Source organism: Oncorhynchus masou, chromosome 8 (genome assembly GCF_036934945.1).
Source record: "Oncorhynchus masou masou isolate Uvic2021 chromosome 8, UVic_Omas_1.1, whole genome shotgun sequence".
Lineage (NCBI taxonomy): Eukaryota > Metazoa > Chordata > Actinopteri > Salmoniformes > Salmonidae > Oncorhynchus > Oncorhynchus masou.
Genome location: NC_088219.1, coordinates 42,471,428 through 42,494,782, shown reverse-complemented (window position 1 = coordinate 42,494,782; position 23,355 = coordinate 42,471,428). Strand labels below are relative to the sequence as shown.

Sequence of the window (23,355 nt, the reverse complement as noted above, 5' to 3'; positions counted from 1 at the left end):
TTTTTTTAACTTGGCAAGTTGGTTAAGAACAAATTCTTATTTGCAATGACGTCCTACACCGGCCAAACACGGACGACGCTGAGCCAATTGTGCGCCGCCCTGTGGGACTACCAATTACAGACGCTTGTGATACAGCCTGGATTCGAACCAGGGTGTCTGTAGTGACGCCTCTAGCACTGAGATGCAATGCCTTAGACCGCTGTGCCACTCGGGAGGAAGGGAGTGAGGGAGAGACACAGTCATACAGAACAGAAGAAATGATCATTCAAATAATGCTTGTTTTTATTTCAATGTAAAGAGAACATTCCAGGTTATGTCTATTATATAGTTGTTTTAGCACCAATCACAAAAGCCAGTCTTGTATTTCCATACACTGTAATGTATTCACCATAACATCGACAGGCCTCACTAAATTGTGACATATGTCAGAGCATCCCCTCGATTAGCTTCTACAAGTGATCGGATTCCATAGTGATATAATTAAGCCTATTTTAACCTCAAATCCAGTGTTATTTGTCACGTGCTTCATGAACAGGTGCATGTATACTAACAGTGAAATACTTACGGGCCCTTCTCAACAATGCAGAGAGAAAATAAATAAATAGTAACACAAGGAATAAATACACGATGAGTAATGAAGACTCAGGAGGCCGCTGCAGTTGGTGAGTTTAATAGGAACGAACAAAGTGAACACAAAACCAGGAATAGCGTCTAAAGATGAAAAATACTACCTAATGGGTGATACAACGGAGCCCTGGATAAAGGGGAAGTAATCAGGGTGTGATGAAGTCCAGGTGTGTCATGATGGGTTACCAGGACCGGTGGTTAGTGGACCGGCGTCGTCGAGGAGACATGGAGACAATGTAATTGAGGTAGATATCTACATATAGGTAGGGATTAAGTGACTAGGCAACAGGAGAGATAATAAACAGTAACAGCAGCATATGTGATGAGTCAAAATAGTTTGTTCAAAAATGTCAATGCAGATACTCTGGGTAGCTATTGGTTAACTATTTAGCAGTCTTATTGCTTGGGGGTAGAAGCTGTTTAGGTTCCAGACTTAGTGCATCGGTATCGCTTGCCGTTCGGTAGTTGAGAGAACAGTCTATGACTTGGGTGGCTGGAGTCTTTAACAATTTTTAGGGACTTTCTCTGACCCCGCTTGATATAGAGGTCCTGGATGGCAGGGAGCTCGGCCCCAGTGATGTATTGGGTTGTACACACTACCCCTTGTAGCACCATGCGGTCGGATGCCAAGCAGTTGCCATACCAAGCGGTGTTGCAGCCAGTCAAGATGCTCTCAGTGGTGCAGCTGTAGAACTTTTTGAGGATCTTATGGCCCACGCCCAATCTTTTCAGCTTCCTCAGGAGACAAACATGTTGTCGTCTTCGTGACTGTTGATGTGTGTGAACTAGAGGTCAACAGATTAATCGGCATGGCCGTATTTTACTGAAAGAATTCATGTTTTGTTTTCTAAATTATTGTTTCCTTATTTGACCATTTTAATGACTGAAGGCTCGTATTTCTGTGTGTTTATTATATTATAATTAAGTCTATGATTTGATATTTGATAGAACAGTCTGACTGAGCGGTGTTAGGCAGCAGCTGGCTGGTAAGCATTCATTCAAACAGCACATTCCTGCGTTTGCCAGCAGCTCTTCACTGTGCTTCAAGCATTGCACTGTTTATGACTTCAAGCCTATCAACTCCCGAGATTAGCAATACTAGCAATACTATAGTGCCTATAAGAACATCCAATAGTCAAAGGTATATGAAATACAAATGGTATAGAGAGAAATGGTCCTATAATAACTACAACCTAAAACTTCTTAACTGGGAATATTGAAGATTTATGATAAATCACCAGCTTTCATATCTCTTTTTTATTTTATTTTTATTTTTTACCTTTATTTAACTAGGCAAGTCAGTTAATACCCTTTGTGACTAGAGGGCAGTATTTTTATTTTTGAAAAAAACAACAACATTTTTTTCAGGACAAGATATTTTGTCAGGACAAGATGCTAGAATATGCATATAATTGACAGCTTGGGATAGAAAACACTCTAAAGTTTCCAAAACTGTAAAAATATTGTCTGTGAGTGTATCAGAACTGATGTTGCAGGCGAAAGCCTGAGAAAAATCCAATCCGGAAGTGCCTCATGTTTTGAAAGCGCTGCGTTCCAATGAGTCCCTAATGAGCAGTGAATGGGCTATCAACCAGATTACTCTTTCTCCGTATTCCCCAAGGTGTCTACAGCATTGTGACATAGTTTTATGCATTTATGTTGAAGAATACCCGTAGGCGGCTACATTGCGCAAGTGGTCACCTGATGCTCCCAAAGCTAACTTTTTTTCTCTTTTTTTTCGTGTGAAGGTTAGGCTGTTTAAAGTTGTGTGGATAAAGGAATGGGGTGGTGAAATAACTTTCTGTCAAAGGGACTCAAAAGGTGTGATTTAATTAATAAAAATTTTGATTTGAATGTGCAAATAGTCAGGAATTACTTTTTGAATATGAAAGTGGATTAAAAAATAGATTAATCTATGTGGTCCAGATCAGGATGATCCATACCTCTTTGAAAATATTTATACCAATTTATTGAACTTACAGGCAACAAATGTTCAAATCATTAGGTAGGAGACTATAACACAAGTACCTCAATGGACCGTAAAGGAAGTCACTCTACAAACTATCATAACCGTGAAAATCACAAATATTTTGGACACATTAGAAATAGTGGATATTTGGAGACTTAAAAACCCCAACCTAGTGAGATATACATGGAGGAGACTTAATCAAGCTAGTCGTCTTGAATCCTTGTCTCTTTCTCTCTTGTATCAAAGGATAAAATAGTTTTAAAAGGAGACAGAATGTGATTGGATCATCATCTAATTGGTCTTCACATAACTCTCATAGAATTTTCACGTCGACGGGGATATTGGACATTTAATCAATGTTTACTGGAGGACAACTTATTTTTAACCAAGACGAAATCACTTAACTGAATTTTTATTGTTTGGGATACCTTTAAATGTACCTTCAGGAGGTCATTTAATTCAATATTCATCAATAATTAAAAAGCAGTTTCTTGCTAAAGAGACAAGACTGACAAGGGAAATCCATGAACTAATAGTACAGGTAGATAGCAATAAAAATGTTACTACACATATACAAAATAAGTTAGAGGAAAAACAAAAAGAACTTGAACTTATTCAATGTAATCTATTACAAAAATAAAGCAAACTGGATGAAATATGGAGAAAAATACACAATTATTCCTGAATCTCCGATATGCTATCAGATGTTCTCTTTTCTGTATCCCACTGAATGAAGATTAAGGAATTCTTTCCAAATAAAAAATAAAAGGAACATTAACAAATGTACAGAAAGAACTGTGAGGGGCGAGAGGGATCTTGGAGGGTTCACGTTTTTTGGCCTGATCTGTCAACGTGCCCTTGAGCAGGGCATTGATCCTGGATGCTTCTGTGTGTCGCTCTGAATGGGAGTCTGTTGGACGACTGGTATGATGTAGTTGTTGAATGGCTTCACTGCAAGTATATTGTATGTTTCGGATATAAAAAATAAATATATATATATTGCTCAAAAAAAATAAAGGGAACACTTAAACAACACAATGTAACTCCAAGTCAATCACACTTCTGTGAAATCAAACTGTCCACTTAGGAAGCAACACTGATTGACAATAAATTCCACATGCTGTTGTGCAAATGGAATAGACAACAGGTGGAAATTATAGCATTTAGCAAGACACCCCCAATAAAGGAGTGGTTCTGCAGGTGGTAACCACAGACCACTTCTCAGTTCCTATGCTTCCTGGCTGATGTTTTGGTCACTTTTGAATGCTGGCGGTGCTTTCACTCTAGTGGTAGCATGAGATGAAGTCTACAACCCACACAAGTGGCTCAGGTAGTGCAGCTCATCCAGGATGGCACATCAATGCGAGCTGTGGCAAAAAGGTTTGCTGTGTCTGTCAGCGTAGTGTTCAGAGCATGGAGGCGCTACCAGGAGACAGGCCAGTACATCAGGAGATGTGGAGGAGGCCATAGGAGGGCAACAACCCAGCAGCAGGACCGCTACCTCTGCCTTTGTGCAAGGAGGAGCACTGCCAGAGCCCTTCAAAATGACCTCCAGCAGGCCACAAATGTGCATGTGTCTGCTCAAACGGTCAGAAACAGACTCCATGAGGGTGGTATGAGGGCCCGATGTCCACAGGTGGGGGTTGTGCTTACAGCCCAACACCGTGCAGGACGTTCGGCATTTGCCAGAGAACACCAAGATTGGCAAATTCATCACTGGCGCCCTGTGCTCTTCACAGATGAAAGCAGGTTCACACTGAGCCCATGTGACAGACGTGACAGTCTGGAGACGCCGTGGAGAACGCTCTGCTGCCTGCAACATCCTCCAGCATGACCTGTTTGGCAACCTTCCCAAGTGGCTCAGTCATGGTGTGGGGTGGCATTTCTTTGGGGGCCGCACAGCCCTCCATGTGCTCGCCTGAGGTAGCTTGACTGCCATTAGGTACCGAGATGTGATCCTCAGACCCCTTGTGAGACCATATGCTGGTGCGGCTGGCCCTGGGTTCCTCCTAATGCAAGACAATGCAAGACCTCATGTGGCTGGAGTGTGTCAGCAGTTCCTGCAAGAGGAAGGCATTGATGCTATGGACTGGCCCGCCCGTTCCCCAGACCTGAATCCAATTGAGCACATCTGGGACATCATGTCTCGCTCCATCCACCAAAGCCACGTTGCACCACAGACTGTCCAGGAGTTGGCGCATGCTTTAGTCCAGGTTTGGGAGGAGATCCCTCAGGAGACCATTCGCCACCTCATCAGGAGCATGCCCAGGCGTTGTAGGGAGGTCATACAGGCACGTGGAGGCCACACACACTACTGAGCCTCATTTTGACTTGTTTTAAGGACATTATATCAAAGTTGGATCAGCCTGTAGTTTGGTTTTCCATTTTAATTTTGAGTGTGACTCCAAATCCAGACCTCCATGGGTTGATAAATTTGATTTCCATTGATAATTTTTGTGTGATTTTGTTGTCAGCACATTCAACTATGTAAAGAAAAAAGTATTTAATAAGAATATTTCATTCATTCAGATCTAGGATGTGTTATTTTAGTGTTCCCTTTATTTTTTTGAGCAGTGTATATATACAGTGCCTTGCGAAAGTATTCGGCCCCCTTGAACTTTGCGACCTTTTGCCACATTTCAGGCTTCAAACATAAAGATATAAAACTGTATTTTTTTGTGAAGAATCAACAGCAAGTGGGACACAATCATGAAGTGGAACAACATTTATTGGATATTTCAAACTTTTTTAACAAATCAAAAACTGAAAAATTGGGCGTGCAAAATTATTCAGCCCCCTTAAGTTAATACTTTGTAGCGTCACCTTTTGCTGCGATTACAGCTGTAAGTCGCTTGGGGTATGTCTCTATCAGTTTTGCACATTGAGAGACTGAAATTTTTTCTGATTCCTCCTTGTAAAACAGCTCGAGCTCAATGAGCTTGGATGGACAGCAGTTTTCAGTTCTTTCCACAGATTCTCGAAAAAATGTTAAATATAAATTGGTTTTTGAAGATGTGTTGTTTTCCAGGGAAGGATGCGCGTCTCTATGTGTTCAGACTGAGCATGCTCAAGAGAGGCCTGGAGGAGAGGCAGCTGGTTCGCACCAAGTGTGACAGCCGAGAAAACAAACTGGAGAAGACCAAAGGTACACGCACACACGCAGGCATACGCACGCACACACACACACACACACACACACACACCACACACACACACATATATATATATACACACACACACACACACACACACACACACACACACACACACACACACACACACATATATATATACACACACACACACACACATATTTGTTTTACTATCCTTGTGGGGACCAAACAAATGATTCCCATTCAAAATCCTATTTTCCCTAAACTTAACCCCTAACCTTAACCCCTAACCTTAACCCCCTAACCTTAACCCCTAACCCTAACCTTAACCCCCAACCTTAACCCTTAACCCCTAACCCTAACCTTAACCCTTAACCCCTAACCCTAACCTTAACCCCTAACCTTAACTCCTAACCCTAACCCCACTAACCCTAACCTTAACCCCTAACCTTAACCCCTTAACCCTAACCTTAACCCCTAACCTAACCCCTAACCCTAACCTTAACCCCTAACCCTAACCTGTAACCCACTAATGTTCCTTAACCCTAACCTTAACCCCTGTCTAACCCTAACCTTAACCCCTAACCCTAACCTTAACCCCTAACCTTAATCCCTAACCCTAATTGTAACCCTAAACCTAACACCTAAGACTAAAATAGCCTTTTTCCTTGTGGAGTAAAAATGTCCCCACTTGAGGCAAACTAAAAACACTGCCACCTCTGAATCTTGGTGTAACATTCCCAGTGAAATGTGATATTGAAACACCTCCCTCAGCAACTGGATCCTGGACATCCCTACTACACACTGTATGGCCTCTCCAATACAACCACAGTACATGGGTGTGTGTGGGATGTGGGCTTTGGAGGGCTTTGGAGGGGAGGAAGGGTAAGCATGAGTGTGTGTGTGGATGTGGGCTTTGGAGGGGGAGGAAGGGTAAGCATGAATGCCACCTCTGTGTGGGCTTTGGAGGGGGAGGAAGGGTGGTGTAACATTCCCTTTGGAGGAAATGGATAGGAAACACCTCCCTCAGAATGAGTGGATCCTGGACATCCCTACTACACACTGTATGGCCTCTCCAATGGAAGGAAGGGTAAGAATGGTGTGTGTGGGATGTGGGCTTTGGAGGGCTTTGGAGGGGGGAAGGGTAAGAATGAGTGTGTGTGGGATGTGGGCTTTGGAGGGGGAGGAAGGGTAAGAATGAGTGTGTGTGGGATGTGGGCTTTGGAGGGGGAGGAAGGGTAAGAATGAGTGTGTGTGGGATGTGGGCTTTGGAGGGGGCATGAGTGTGTGTGTCTCAGAAAAGAGATTAGAGGAATAGAACCTGCCGCATTTCTATATGTAAGGACCAGACTAGATCCAAAATCGCTCAGGTAGGGGAAGCACTTCTTAGACAATGAATGGGAAAGAAACAGAGAGGGAAAACTCTCTCTCTCGCTCACCCCTATCCCCCCCCTTCTGTCTCCTCATCACCCTCCCCCTCACTCCTTCCCTCCCTTACTGCCCCAGGGTGTCACCTGTACTCTATCAACACCCACCACGGGTCAGAGTTGAGGATCGTGGCAGCCATCAGAAACAAGCTCCTCCTCATCACCAGGAAACAGCCCCGCCCCGATGGCACGGGCGCCCTCGCCGCCACAACCGACTCGCCCGTGGACCAGTTCCAATACATACGGGTAGGATCATTTTTACACACGCGCGGACACACACACACACGCGCGCGGACACACACACACGGTTTACACAGACACATACAGACTACACTTTCCACTATCGTGCACAGTAGTTCTTTACCATAACCATTTTGAATGGCTGAATGAGTTCAACTTAACAATCAGTATTTTAGAGTAAACTTTCATTGTGGAACAGCGAGAGTATGTCACCACAGCTAAACCTAATAAGGAATGGGGCTAGTGGATGAGGAGAGGCGCATAGCCAAAAGTACATGCACGCTGACTGTCTGAGACCTGTGAGAGCCCCATCCTCGTGATCAGTCCCCCTCCGTTACAATTTAGTCATTCAGCAGACGCTTTTATCCAGAGTGCCTTGCTCAAGGGCACATCAACACATTTTTCACCTAGTCAGCTCAGAGAATCAAACTAGCAACCTTTTGGTTACTGGCTCAACGCTCTTAACCGCTAGGCTACCTGCCGCCCTGTAGGAAATCTGTCTGTGTGAAACTCCGGTGGTGATGGCTTTGGTGGATGGTCCTACAGGGGAGAACGACAACATGATCTGTGTGGCCTACAAACACCAGTTTGACCTGATCAATGAGAGCACCGGGGACGCATACAGGCTGCACCACGTAGACGCCAACCGGGTGAGGGTTTATGCTGTTGTTTACCTTGCATTTATCTTCAGTGTACCTGGTTGGTTAACTGAGAACAGAACTCCACAATGGAAGAGTTACAGTTTAGGGGAGACGAGTTGAAGACGGGCCAATGAATGATAATTGAATAGAATAAATGAAGTATGTAATTCAATACAGTGCTCTTCTCTGCCTTGTGCACACAGGTCAACTTTGTGGCAGCCATCGATGTGTACGAGGATGGGGAGGCTGGTCTTTTGTTGTGTTACAATTGTGAGTCTCTATTTATCCCCTATTTTACATCAAAGTATAAATATTTATCTGGGGTGTTTCTACATTTTAATATACAGTAACGTTATAATATACACTGACTATACAAGACATTAAGAACACTCTTCATCACATAGACTGACCTGGTGAATCCTGGTGGAAGCTATGATCCATTATTGATGTCAATTGTTAAATACACTTCAATCAGTGTAGATGAAGGGGAGCAGACAGGATAAAGAAGGACTTGTAAGCCTTGAGACATGGATTGTGTGTGTGCCATTCAGAGTGTGAATGGGCAAGACAACATATTTAAGTGCCTTCGAACAGGGTATGGTAGTAGGTGCCAGACGCACTGGTTTGGGTCAAGAACAGCAATGTTGCTGGGGTTTTCACGCACAATAGTTTCCCATGTGTATCAAGAATGGTCCTTTCTTGATATGGTGCAACTCAATATTAGGAAGGTGTTCCTAATGTTTGGTATACTACTTACTTTACACATACGTAAGATGTGTCCCAAATGACACCCCATTCCCTGTGGTCTCTGGTCAAAAGTAGTGCACCGTAAAGGGAACAGGGTGCCATTTGGGACACAGAGGTGGTTTGACGACTGAAATTAGATGTCTTATCTCTGTCTGCTGTACAGATATCTGCTCCTATAAGAAGGTGTGTCCGTTCAACGGCTCCACCCCCATGATCCAGTCCAACGCGTCTGACTTCCACTTCAGCTGGAACCAGATGCCCAATGCCATCGGTGAGTGGTACTGGTAACCATAGCAACCGGCAGCCCCTCCCCACACCCCGCTCCCGCGGTCAGCCCAGCCTCCGGCCCTGGCCTAAGCCCTGTCACCATGGTAACATGCAGCGGGTGGCTACTGAGGCTAGGTCGTTGAGTGTGTTCGTGTGTGTCTGTGTTTCTGTGTGTTTGTTTCTGACTGATGAAAGCAGAGAATGGCCGACTAAAGAGACATTACTTTTTGATTTCAATAAATATGACATAAACTACACTTTCTCTTCTACATATTTGTGTGTGTATGTTTATACTGGGATGCTGCCTTGACAAACCAATTGTCCCCTTGGGATTAATTAAACTATTGTCTATTATCTATCACATATCAACTTATATCAACTTCATTTAGCCTGGTGTCTGTCTTCTGAATGTTGATGCTGTGCTTTTTATCATAATTACTTAATTGTCATGAACTCCGTGTTACCTTTGGTTGTCCGTTCTGCCTGTAACTTGACTTTTTCTTATGCTGCTGCGCAGAGCATATTATGAATGTAAATGTAGATTGGTTGTCCTGTCCATTGTAAAACCATAGCAGGAAGTTATTGTTGTTATTGTTGTTGTGTTGCAGTTTGTTCATCCTTTATCAACCAAATAACTGGAAGTTGATGTTACAGTGTGTGCGTTCCCCTACATCCTGGCTTTTACCTCTGACTCCATTGAGATCCGGCTGGTTGTCAACGGTAACCTGGTCTATACAGCTGTGGTACCAGAGCTGCAGCTGACTGCCTCGAGGGTGAGTCTGATTGACAGCTGGAAGTGTCCAATCATGATAATGATTGTAATGAAAATGTGTGCACAATTGTGTTTATTTTTTCATGTACACTCAGTGGCTAGTTTATTAGGTAGAACCATCTCGTACCACCCTTTTGCTTCCAGACCTGGCTGAATGATTTGGGGCATCGATTCTACAAGTCGAAAACGTTCCATAGGAATGTTGGTCAATGCTGACGCAGTTGGCAAACTCTCCAAATACAGGTGTTTGTAGCATCCTACCCAAGAAGACGCGAGGCTGTAATCGCTGCCACAGGTGTTTCAACAAAGTACTCAGTAAAGGGTCTGAATACTTACGTAAAGTTTGTTTTATTTTTAATACATTCTAAACCTATTTTTGCTTCGTCATTATGGGGTATTGTGTTTAGATTAATGAGGATTTTTAAAAAACAACGTTTTAATCCATTTCAGAATAAGGCTGTAACGTAACATAGTGTGTAAAGAGTCAAGGGGCGGCAGGGTAGCCTAGTGGTTAGAGTGTAGGGGCGGCAGGGTAGCCTAGTGGTTAGAGTGTAGAGGCGGCAGGGTAGCCTAGTGGTTAGAGTGGAGGGCCGGCAGGGTAGCCTAGTGGTTAGAGTGTAGAGGCGGCAGGGTAGCCTAGTGGTTAGAGTGTAGGGGCGGCAGGGTAGTCTAGTGGTTAGAGTGTAGGGGAGGCAGGGTAGTCTAGTGGTTAGAGTGTAGGGGCGGCAGGGTAGTCTAGTGGTTAGAGTGTAGAGCCGGCAGGGTAGCCTAGTGGTTAGAGTGTAGAGCCGGCAGGGTAGCCTAGTGGTTAGAGTGTAGAGCCGGCAGGGTAGCCTAGTGGTTAGAGTGGAGGGGCGGCAGGGTAGCCTAGTGGTTAGAGTGTAGAGCCGGCAGGGTAGTCTAGTGGTTAGAGTGTAGAGCCGGCAGGGTAGTCTAGTGGTTAGAGTGGAGGGGCGGCAGGGTAGTCTAGTGGTTAGAGTGTAGAGCCGGCAGGGTAGCCTAGTGGTTAGAGTGGAGGGGCGGCAGGGTAGCCTAGTGGTTAGAGTGTAGAGCCGGCAGGGTAGCCTAGTGGTTAGAGTGGAGGGGCGGCAGGGTAGCCTAGTGGTTAGAGTGGAGGGGCGGCAGGGTAGCCTAGTGGTTAGAGTGGAGGGGCCGGCAGGGTAGCCTAGTGGTTAGAGTGGAGCGGCAGGGTAGCCTAGTGGTTAGAGTGGAGGGGCGGCAGGGTAGCCTAGTGGTTAGAGGGCCGGAGGGTAGCCTAGTGGTTAGAGTGGAGGGCCGGTAGCCTAGTGGTTAGAGTGGAGGTTAGCGGCAGTGGTTAGAGTGGAGGGGCCTAGTGGGTTAGAGTGGAGGGGCCTAGTGGTTAGAGTGGAGGCGGCAGGGTAGCCTAGTGGTTAGAGTGGAGGGGGCGGCAGGGTAGCCTAGTGGTTAGAGTGGAGGGGCGGCAGGGCCTAGTGGTTAGAGTGGAGGGGCAGGGTAGCCTAGTGGTTAGAGTGGAGGGCCGGCAGGGTAGCAGTGGTTAGAGTGGAGGGTAGCCAGGGTAGCCTGGGGTTAGAGCGTTGGACTAGTAATCGGAAGGTTGCGAGTTCAAACCCCCGAGCTGACAAGGTACAAAACTGTCGTTCTGTCCCTGAACAGGCAGTTAACCCACTGTTCCTAGGCCGTCATTGAAAATAAGAATGTGTTCTTAACTGACTTGCCTAGTAAAATATAAATTAATTAATTAAATTAAATTAAGTTAAAATTAAAAAAGGGTTCTGAATATGTTTTGGGACCTTTTATTCTAAGAGTGTACCGTTGACACCCTGCAGGTCCTAAACTCTGCCATCAGCAGGATGAGGTACCGTTGACACCCTGCAGGTCCTAAACTCTGCCATCCATGATGAGGGTACCGTTGACATCAGCAGGATGAGGGTACCGTTGACACCCTGCAGGTCCTAAACTCTGCCATCAGCAGGATGAGTGTACACACCCTGCAGGTCCTAAACTCTGCCATCAGCAGGATGCCATCAGCATGATGAGGGTACCGTTGACACCCTGCAGGTCCTAAACTCTGTCAGCATGATGACACCCTGCAGGTCCTAAACTCTGCCATCAGCAGGATGAGGGTACTCTGCCATCAGCATGATGAGTGTACACACCCTGCAGGTCCTAAACTCTGCCATCAGCAGGATGAGGGTACTGTTGACACCCTGCAGGTCCTAAACTCTGCCATCAGCAGGATGAGTGTACCGTGCATGATGAGGGTACCGTTGACACCCTGCAGGTCCTAAACTCTGCCATCAGCAGGATGAGTGTACTGTTGACACCCTCAGCAGGTCCTAAACTCTGCCATCAGCAGGATGAGGGAGGGTACCGTTGACACCCTGCAGGTCCTAAACTCTGCCATCAGCAGGATGAGTGTACCGTTGACACCCATCAGCAGGTCCTAAACTCTGCCATCAGCAGGATGAGGGTACCGTTGACACCCTGCAGGTCCTAAACTCTGCCATCAGCAGGATGAGTGTACCGTTGACACCCTGCAGGTCCTAAACTCTGCCATCAGCAGGATGAGGGTACCGTTGACACCCTGCAGGTCCTAAACTCTGCCATCAGCAGGATGAGGGTACCGTTGACACCCTGTCCTAAACTCTGCCATCAGCAGGATGAGGGTACCGTTGACACCCTGCAGGTCCTAAACTCTGCCATCAGCAGGATGAGGGTACCGTTGACACCCTGCAGGTCCTAAACTCTGCCATCAGCATTGAGGACCGTTGACACCCTGCAGGTCCTAAACTCTGCCATCAGCAGGATGAGTGGTACTGTTGACACCCTGCAGGTCCTAAACTCTGCCATCAGCAGGATGAGGGTACCGTTGACACCCCTGCCATCAGGTCCTACAAGGTCTCTGCCATCAGCATGATGAGGTACCGTTGACACCCTGCAGGTCCTAAACTCTGCCATCAGCATGATGAGGGTACCGTTGACACCCTGCAGGTCCTAAACTCTGCCATCAGCAGGATGAGGTACCGTTGACACCCTGCAGGTCCTAAACTCTGCCATCAGCAGATGAGTGTACCGTTGACACCCTGCAGGTCCTAAACTCTGCCATCAGCAGGATGAGGGTACCGTTGACACCCTGCAGGTCACCTGCCATCAGCAGGATGAGGGTACCGCAGGTCCTAAACTCTGCCATCAGCAGGATGAGGGTACCATCAGTGACACCCTGCAGGTCCTAAACTCTGCCATCAGCAGGATGAGGGTACTGTTGACACCCTGCAGGTCCTAAACTCTGCCATCAGCAGGATGAGGGTACCGTTGACACCCTGCAGGTCCTAAACTCTGCCATCAGCAGGATGAGGGTGTTGACACCCTGCAGGTCCTAAACTCTGCCATCAGCAGGAGTGTACCGTTGACACCCTGCAGGTCCTAAACTCTGCCATCAGCAGGATGAGGGTACCGTTGACACCCTGCAGGTCCTAAACTCTGCCATCAGCAGGATGAGTTGACACCCTGCAGGTCCTAAACTCTGCCATCAGCAGGATGAGGGTGACACCCTGCAGGTCCTAAACTCTGCCATCAGCAGGATGAGTGGTACCGTTGACACCCTGCAGGTCCTAAACTCTGCCATCAGCAGGATGAGGTACCGTTGACACCCTGCAGGTCCTAAACTCTGCCATCAGCAGGATGAGTGTACCGTTGACACCCTGCAGGTCCTAAACTCAGCAGGATGAGGGTACATCAGCAGGATGAGAGGTACCGTTGACACCCTGCAGGTCCTAAACTCTGCCATCAGCAGGATGAGGGTACACCCTGCAGGTCCTAAACTCTGCCATCAACTCTGCAGGTCCATCCATCAGCAGGATGAGGGTACTGTTGACACCCTGCAGGTCCTAAACTCTGCCATCAGCAGGATGAGTGTACCGTTGACACCCTGCAGGTCACCCTGCAGGTCCTAAACTCTGCCATCAGCAGGATGAGGGGTCCTACCCATCAGCAGGATGAGTGACACCCCTGCAGGTCCTAAACTCTGCCATCAGCATGATGAGGGTACCGTTGACACCCTGCAGGTCCTAAACTCTGCCATCAGCATGATGAGATCAGCATGATGAGGGTACCGTTGACACCCTGCAGGTCCTAAACTCTGCCATCAGCAGGATGAGTGTACCCACCCTGCAGGTCCTAAACTCTGCCATCAGCAGGATGAGGGTACCACCCTGCAGGTCCTAAACTCTGCCATCAGCATGATGAGGGTACCGTTGACACCCTGCAGGTCCTAAACTCTGCCATCAGCAGGATGAGGGTACCGTTGACACCCTGCAGGTCCTAAACTCTGCCATCAGCAGGATGAGTGTACCGTTGACACCCTGCAGGTCCTAAACTCTGCCATCAGCAGGATGAGGGTACCGTTGACACCCTGCAGGTCCTAAACTCTGCCATCAGCAGGATGAGTGTACCGTTGACACCCTGCAGGTCCTAAACTCTGCCATCAGCAGGATGAGGGTACTGTTGACACCCTGCAGGTCCTAAACTCTGCCATCAGCAGGATGCAACAAGAATTCATTGGACGAGGTGATGTTTTTCCACTCCTCAGTTGTCCAGTGTTGGTGATCCCATGCGCACTGGAGCTGCTTCTTCTTGTTTTTAGCTGATAGGAGTGGAACGGAATGGTCATCTGCTGCGATAGCCCATCCTTGACATGGATCAACAAGTTGTGCGTTCCAAGATGCCATTCTGCACACCACTGTTGTACTGTGCCGTTATTTGTCTGTTTGTAGCCCGCCTGTTAGTTTGCACAATTCTTTCCATTCTCTTTCAATTAGCTTTTTTCACTCACAGGACTGGATGTCTTTTGTTTGTCTCACCATTCTCGGTAAAACCCAGACACTGTCATGCTTATTGCCCAGGAAGGCAGAGTTTTCTGAGATTCTGAATCTGGCCTGCCTGGGACCGACGATCATATCACGCTCAAAGTTGTTAGCAATCAAACGAACAATATCTGGATGCCTGTCATCCTGCTTTATATAACAAGCCACGGCCACGTGACTTTCTTTATGTAGGAGCGACCGATTTTCGTGAACGGGGTGGTGTACCTAATAAACTGTCAGGTGAGTGTATATGCCTGTGTGCGCATCTGTTCATTGGCAAATTTGTTTTGCAAGCAGGGACAATAAAACTGTATACAAACAATCAAACACACACATTCTTACACAGCAGAGGGATATACAGTGCACAACTAGTGTACCATTTAGCAATATGAAATACAACAGCATCATGTTGTGCTAGCAGGTGTTGGTTAGGGAAATAATGCCGTCACCTCTCATTTTTTCTCTATTTCTCTCTGTCTACCTCTATTAATCTTTCCCGTATCCACTTTTTCTCTCCCATCCCACCCCATCCCACCCCATCCCATCCCACCCCATCCCACCCCATCCTATCCCCACCCCATCCCACCCCCCACCCCATCCCACCCCATCCCATCCCCATCCCATCCCATCCCATCCCACCCCATCCCATGCCCACCCCATCACGCAGTCCCACCCCATCATCCCACCCCATCCCACCCCATCCCATCCTACCCCATCCCACCCCATCCCACCCCATCCCACCCCACCCCATCCCATCCCACCCCATCCCATGCTCACGCAGTCAGACATCTACTTTGTGTCGTCCGCTCCGGTCAACTCGGCTTCCAACTGCAGCTCCCGGGACCCCAGTTCCCAGAGTTCACCACAGACGCCCACAGGCTACGAAATGCCTGTGTTCCCCTCACCTCTCGGAGACGGTAAGCCTCACATAGCAACCAAACACGTTGTAGAATGACACAAAGTACAATTGGAAATGCACACTTTGTTGACTAAGAGTTTTTGACTGTATTTCATTTTTTTCTTTGCTATTTATTTGTTATTGTTTGGTGGGGGGGCAGAGTATGATTTATAACATAAACAACCTTATATAAAAATAAAAAAACTTTCTGGCCCAAAGAGAACTAAATCAAACCACACACTGTGAAACCTTTGCAAGGGTCATTTATTTACTAGACATCATATTTTTTGTTTGTTTCTATGCCGTTGAGAAGTTTAATTGAGGCTGTAGTTGTTAAAAAGTTCCTCCAAGGCTTGAGGCAGAATGCCACCTCTGAATCTTGGTTGTAACATTCCCAGTGAAATGTGATATCATTCACACAAACACATACTGTATGAACACACACACACACACACAGTGGGAGAGAACAGCAGCCAATGTGCATGAACCTGTGATCCCACCCACCCAGCCACCAGCAGTCACCCAATCTCTGTGCCCCCAACTAAAACTCACAAGATGAAGACAGGGTTTCCCCTCAAGGACAGAGGGATCTCAATATCACCTTCTCTTTTATGCTCGCTCGCTCTCCTCTCTCCCTTCCTCCTGTCCTGCCACTCCTTCCACACTACCCATTCCCCTCCTAAACCCCCATCCACCCTTCCACTGTCTTTCCAATTAAGGTACTCCTCCCTCAATCCTTTTACAATTTATATTGCTGTCGTCTGCAATGGAACATATTTATGATGCACTGTGTGTCCAGGAGGGACAGTTTTTAATGATACACAAGGATGTAATTTACTGTGATTACAGAGAGGAGGAGAGAGAGGGATAAAGAGGTGACGACAGCTTTGCGTTTATTACAGAATGTATTTTCTCTCTAAGGACGAGACGTGCAGTAATCATCAGATATAGATGCTAAATCTAATGACCACTGAGGTCCATAGACTCATAAGTGGGGTGGAAACACAGTCCTTCAAATGGGTACGAACACGCGCACACACACACATTCACGTTAGTCCGAGTCTTTTCGGGTCACCTCACCTCTACTCCTCAGGGAACTGCAGTAGCTAGTATGCATGCGCACCCTCATACAAACATGCACACTCATACTAATACTACAGAGTGCTGATGTATTATTTTGGGCAGAGAGTTTGGCATTGGACCTGTACTGGGCTTTAGGGTGAAGGGTCGCATTTGGGAGAGGGGTGGGGTACGATGATACCATTTTTGTCAACTCTAGTCTTGGAACACTGCTACAACCAATCACATCCCTGTGACAGTGATTGTTTCAGCTCCGGAGGTGGTGGTGGTGCTACCACTAAATGTGTGTGTTCTGTCATACCGGTTTGAGTGTGTGTGTTACATAACCTTCTTCTCCATCCCTGGTTCAGATTCTATACGGATCCCCTATGGTACCAAGCTTTCCCTGTACATGTCTAAGGATGCCGAAGGTACTTCAAGTAGTCTTCCACCACTTCTCGGGTTTGTCCCAAATGGCACCTTTTTCCCTTATAGATGGCACTTTTTTCTCCCAAAGCCTTGTGGGCCTTCGTCAAAAGTGGTGCGCGATTAAGGGAAAAGGGTGCCATTTGGGATGTATCCCTCCCTCTTCAGTTTTTGCATCTAGCTGCACATGCTACCCTACTAACATGCACGGAAAAAAAACTGCTTTTTAGATTTTTTTATATATACGAAGTGGCATGTTTTATTGACCCGAAGTTGAATGTTAAGTGAACATTATTTGTCTTCCCCATCCCCCTTGCTCTCTTGTCATTCTGAGGAGAGAGATTGTAAGAATGAGTGAGTCAGTTTAAAAGAAAAAACATTTAATGGGGATGAAGAGAGTATGAGAGGGATGCAGATTCAGAAAGGTATGCGTGTGAGAGGTGAGAATGAGAGAGAGACTGAAGAGAGAGGGAGAGAGAGGGAGAATGAAAGAGAGAGAGAGAGAGAGAGGGAGAATGAGAGAGAGAGAGAGAGAGGGGGAATGAAAGAGAGAGAGAGAGAGAGAGAGGGGGAATGAAAGAGAGAGAGAGAGGAGAGAGAGAGAGGGGGAATGAAAGAGAGAGGGGAATGAGAGGGAGAATGAAAGAGAGAGAGAGAGAGGGGAAATGAAAGAGAGAGAGAGAGAGAGAGAGGGGGAATGAAAGAGAGAGAGAGAGGAGATAGAGAGGGGGAATGAAAGAGAGAGAGAGAGAGAGAGCGAGAGAGAGGGGGAATGAAAGAGAGAGAGAGGAGAGAGAGAGAGGGGGAATGAAAGAGAGAGAGAGAGGAGATAGAGAGGGGGAATGAAAGAGAGAGAGAGGAGATAGAGAAGGGGAATGAAAGAGAGAGAGAGGAGATAGAGAGGGGGAATGAAAGAGAGAGAGAGGAGATAGAGAGGGGGAATGAAAGAGAGAGAGAGAGAGAGGAGATAGAGAGGGGGAATGAAAGAGAGAGAGAGAGAGAGAGACACGTCTGCCGCAGCATGATTTACAGATTGCACTGTCGCCATGGAAACTTTTGTCAAAGCCCCCTCTCCCATCCAGAGTGGTGGGCCAAATAGAGGTGCCACAATCTGGGGGGGGTGGAGGGATGAGGGGAGGGGAGGGAAGATGGGGCGCTGACAAAAAATACCATCCTCTAACCAACCGCCTATGCCTGCTGTTTCTGCTCTATGGGGACAGGTGATTTTTCATTGGTGGAGAACTTACTCAGTTTGAGATGACATTTGTTGACATCAGGTAAGACGTGAATACAGGATGCTGAGACTGTTTTGATTGGACTGTCAAACTACATCTGGTAGTATTCGACCAATCCTGAACCATGTTAAATCATGGAATCATATCCAATTCTGATCGGACGGTTAGAACCATAACAATTCAAATATTCAATATTGTCAGTACAACACATGATTTAAATCTTATCTTATTTATTTTTTATTTTTAGGTTATTTGCCCTGGAGCAGAAACAAATGTGGTATATATAGATCCATGTGATTATGGTCGCATGCTTGTTTTGATATAATTATTTTATATCTATCTAGGTTATCATTAACATTTCCGTGTGTCTGGTTTAGTTCCTGGAGAGAAGTGCCTGTAAAGTGGTAACAGTGAGTCAGTGAACCTGTAATAGTGAACCTGTAATAGTGAACCTGTAATAGTGAACCTGTAATAGTGAACCTGTAATAGTGAACCTGTAATAGTGAACCTGTAATAGTGAACCTGTAATAGTGAACCTGTAATAGTGAACCTGTAATAGTGAACCTGTAATAGTGAACCTGTAATAGTGAACCTGTAATAGTGAACCTGTAATAGTGAACCTGTAATAGTGAACCTGTAATAGTGAACCTGTAATAGTGAACCTGTAATAGTGAACCTGTAATGTGAACCTGTAATAGTGAACCTGTAATAGTGAACCTGTAATAGTGAACCTGTAATAGTGAACCTGTAATAGTGAACCTGTAATAGTGAACCTGTAATAGTGAACCTGTAATAGTGAACCTGTAATAGTGAACCTGTAATAGTGAACCTGTAATAGTGAACCTGTAATAGTGAACCTGTAATAGTGAACCTGTAATAGTGAACCTGTAATAGTGAACCTGTAATAGTGAACCTGTAATAGTGAACCTGTAATAGTGAACCTGTAATAGTGAACCTGTAACAGTGAACCTGTAATAGTGAACCTGTAATAGTGAACCTGTAATAGTGAACCTGTAATAGTGAACCTGTAATAGTGAACCTGTAATAGTGAACCTGTAATAGTGAACCTGTAATAGTGAACCTGTAATAGTGTAATAGTGAACCTGTAATAGTGAACCTGTAATAGTGAACCTGTAATAGTGAACCTGTAATAGTGAACCTGTAATAGTGAACCTGTAATAGTGAACCTGTAATAGTGAACCTGTAATAGTGAACCTGTAATAGTGAACCTGTAATAGTGAACCTGTAATAGTGAACCTGTAATAGTGAACCTGTAATAGTGAACCTGTAATAGTCAACCTGTAATAGTGAACCTGTAATAGTGAACCTGTAATAGTGAACCTGTAGTAGTGAACCTGTAATAGTGAACCTGTAATAGTGAACCTGTAATAGTGAACCTGTAATAATAATAATATAAGTGACCCCGTCTCCCAGAATGCAGCTTTCTTCACTTCTGACCCTGTGACATTTCAGAACGGCAGTCTGTTTGGTGCAGTGCAGCCTCCCATTGATTCAGACAGTCACATAGCTGCCTGTGTGTGCTCGTATTGCCATCCTGTCCTGCTCAAGAGGAACGCTGCACTAGAATATGACCCTTCACTTCCACCTGGTGGTTACATTAGTCATTGCAAAACAATACAGCCGGGTCATGTTCATTAGGGCTAAACGTAACAAAACATGTTGCAACGGAAATCAAATAACTATAGTTCTCATTGGCCAAATCCAAGCTGTCCATCCTGGATTCAGTCTGTACATTTGGTGCCTAATGAACCCATCCCTGTTGTATCTCTGACTGGATTACAGCAGACGAGAGGCAGAATGCAGTGCTGTTATGAAGATGTGAAGCATTCAATTCATTTGACTTAAACAGTTTAATTATTTATTCCAAATGATGAATAAATAAGATATAGCTGTAAATGGCTGTAATTTAGTGGTCATATTATATTACAAGAGTGTTGCTATGGCGATGATGATGAAAATCATAATGAGATCACACACTGTGCCACAGAATATAGTGTTATTAATCTGTTTAGATACAGGAGGCTTCATTTTGACATGATCGTGTTTTTCATGTTCACGTGTTCTTCTAATGTGTGCATGTGCGTGGTAAACTAACCAGTCTAAGCATGTCTCCATTTATTCATTGCCTGAAGTTGCCTGGTGTTTAAATGATGTGTCTCTCTCTTACTGCAGTACCTCACTCTGTATCTCTCCATCCATCCTCACCCTCCCTGTGCCTCTTGCTTCTTGTCTCCCCCTCTCTCTGTTCCTCTTATTTGATCACTGCCACCTGTTCTTCCTCTACCCTTCTCTCTATCGCCCCTGTCTCGCTCTCTCCCCCATTCTTTTCTTGTTCTCCATTTCATGCCACCTCTCCCCCCCTATCTTACCCGTCTCCCTCTCCCAGGTGAGGCACAGTGTAAGCATATCTTCAAGATCCCCCTGAGTAACCTGGTGGGCCGCAGCATCGAGAGGCCCCTCAAGTCCCCGCTGGTCAACAAGGTGGTGACGGGCCTGACAGCACAGGTCCCTAGCATGTGTGTGGCCCCCGCGGGGCCCCTCATGCAGGGGGCTTCACACACCCTGTCACTGTCCCGCATGGAGATCAAAGAGATTGCCAGCCGCACCCGCAAAGAGCTGCTAGGTGAGACACCAAGACTGGAATGTGCATACACACCTCTGACTACACACACACACCTGACAGGGCATTCAGAAAGTTTAGTGGACTGAATAGTATGATTCACCCCCTCTTTCCCATCAGTGTTCATTTAGCTATTTGATAAACTTGTTATCTAATACACCTACAGGTGACAATGAGATATACAGTGAGTGTAAAAAACATTAAGGACGCCTTCCTAATATTGAGTTTCACCATCACCCCCCCATCCCCATTTGCCCACAGAACAGCCTGAATTAGTCAGCGCATGGACTCTACAAGGTGCTTGAAGCATTCCTCAGGGATGCTGGCACATGTTGACTCCAATGCTTCCCACAGTTGTGTCAAGTTAGCTGGGTGTCCTTTAGGTGGTGGAACATCCTGAATACACACAGGAAACTGTTGAGTGGTGCACCATCTACCCAGTGGTGGGCCATCAGGGCCAGCAAGGCCTTCTCTGCTGGCCTAAACATCATCAGAATATATATATTTTTTAAAATATATTTTCCCACAAATATGTATTAAATTATTCCCCAGAGTAAGAGTTATACTCTTCATTTCATAGCATTCCTCTTGGTTGCACTGCTTCCAGCCCCAGGTTGAGATTTGGAGGGCTGGTCTTTATGTTAGATCTTTTATCCAATCATATTCAGCCATCATGTGTTGCCAGGGGTCTAAAATCTGCCCTCAGACCTTCAGAATCAACAGTGCGGGCGCTTGTAGCTTAAAGTGAATGGAAATGAAACTTTAGTGTCAACCAATCAGCTTTAGAGTTGGCTATTGTACGCCTGCTGGCTGGCTCCAGTGTTACACAGGAGCCAGCTAGCAGACGTAGTGCATGCTCGCCTTTTGATTGGATTACCAATATTGAGAGGCAGGTCCTATGGGCAGAACCTTAGAACTAGGAAACTGAATTTGATAAACAAATTCATTCGCGTACTACTAAGCTGTTTTTTCAACCCACAATGGCGGAAGGAGGAGAAGATATCGATTTGGTCGAGGATATAATTATAACGCCATTCTCAAGACAAACTTTTCAAGAAAAGTTAGACATTGTAAGGAGAGGTCGCCCGACGCCGACGCTACAAAGCCTGTCACAGGTGGGAAAGGGGTTTGTCCGCCACTTTCAAAGTTCCAACTACGAGCGCTATCAATGGCTCACAGGCTCTGAGAAACACTGCAAACTGTATTGCTGGGAATGCCTATTATTTGCAATTGATCGATTTGGTGTTTGGAGCCACACTGGCTTTGCAAACTTGAGTTGTCTAAGCAAGGCAGCAACGAGACACCAAAGTACGGCAGGGCACTTACAAACAATGGTGCTTTTGAAAACATTTGGGGACACCTGAGTGGATCGACAGCTCAACGAACAAGCGCGCAGGGCAACGGAGCTGCACAATGAAAAGGTGAAGAAAAATAGGGAAATATTGAAAAGACTCATTGATTGTGTCATGTTTTCGGGTAAACAGGAACTTTCATTTAGGGGACACGATGAGTAAACAGGAACTTTCATTTAGGGGACACGATGAGTAAACAGGAACTTTCATTTAGGGGACACGATGAAAGTGCTGACTCCACAAACAAAGGGAACTACGTGGAGCTTCTTTCTTTTCTTTCTGAAAGCAACACAGACTTACAATACCACCTGTCCACTAACAAAATGTTCATTGGGACGTCAGGCAAAATACAAAATGACCTCATTTATGCTATTGCTGAAGTGATGGGAGAAGAGATCAGAATGGAGATTAAAAAAGCTCCCTTTGTTGCTGATATGAGACAACAGATGTGGGAAATGCAGCACAGCTCTCACTCGTCCTGCGTTATGTGACGGACACAGGAGTCAAGGAGCGATTTATCCGATTTGAAGATGTGACAAGCGGCAAGCGACCTGATGACATGCCGCTCTTATTGTCCGTTTCTTGGAGGAAAATTAATATCGTCTGGATAAAGTTGTGGCACAGTGTTTTGATGGCGCGGCAGTCATGGCATCTGGACTCAATGGGGTGCAGGCTAAAGTTAAGGAGAGGGCACCGATGGCCTTATTCATTCACTGTTATGCACATCGACTAAATGTAGTACTGACTCAAGGAGCCTCAAAGCTTAAAGAATGCAAGGTCTTCTTTGCCAACCTCAATGGCCTTGCAGCATTTTTCTCACCATCCCCTAAGCGCACGCAACTGCTGGATGACATCTGCAAGCGTCGTCTTCCTAAGGTTGCACCAACGAGGTGGCAATATACATCTAGATTGGTCAATGCAGTCTTTGAAAAGAGAGTTGCCCGAAAGGAGCTGTTTAACCACTTACTGGAACATCATGATGACAATGACGGGGATCCTGTGCTTATGGCTGATGGATTTAATGCACGTTTGGATGATTTTGAGTTTTGTTTTCTGCTTGAAACATTCAATGGGATTTTTAATTATTCGGATGTGCT

At 45.8% G+C, this 23,355-nt stretch overlaps 1 protein-coding gene across 9 annotated transcripts in view; it reads left to right on the top strand.

Moving 5' to 3' along the window:
• The window catches only part of LOC135544692 (GTPase-activating Rap/Ran-GAP domain-like protein 3), a 158,644-nt gene that overhangs the window by 127,910 nt on the left and 7,379 nt on the right, over nucleotides 1-23,355 (top strand). For 7 of the 9 annotated variants that reach the window (XM_064972499.1, XM_064972498.1, XM_064972500.1 and 4 more), the window contains exons 21-29: nucleotides 5,625-5,741; nucleotides 7,216-7,382; nucleotides 7,868-8,026; nucleotides 8,221-8,287; nucleotides 8,928-9,035; nucleotides 9,686-9,804; nucleotides 15,429-15,564; nucleotides 16,976-17,035; nucleotides 20,673-20,909. In XM_064972499.1, coding sequence (XP_064828571.1) covers nucleotides 5,625-5,741; nucleotides 7,216-7,382; nucleotides 7,868-8,026; nucleotides 8,221-8,287; nucleotides 8,928-9,035; nucleotides 9,686-9,804; nucleotides 15,429-15,564; nucleotides 16,976-17,035; nucleotides 20,673-20,909 — 1,170 coding nt within the window. The remainder of the gene's footprint in view (nucleotides 1-5,624; nucleotides 5,742-7,215; nucleotides 7,383-7,867; nucleotides 8,027-8,220; nucleotides 8,288-8,927; nucleotides 9,036-9,685; nucleotides 9,805-15,428; nucleotides 15,565-16,975; nucleotides 17,036-20,672; nucleotides 20,910-23,355) is intronic. The other 2 variants (XM_064972506.1, XM_064972502.1) reach the window with 1 other exon arrangement.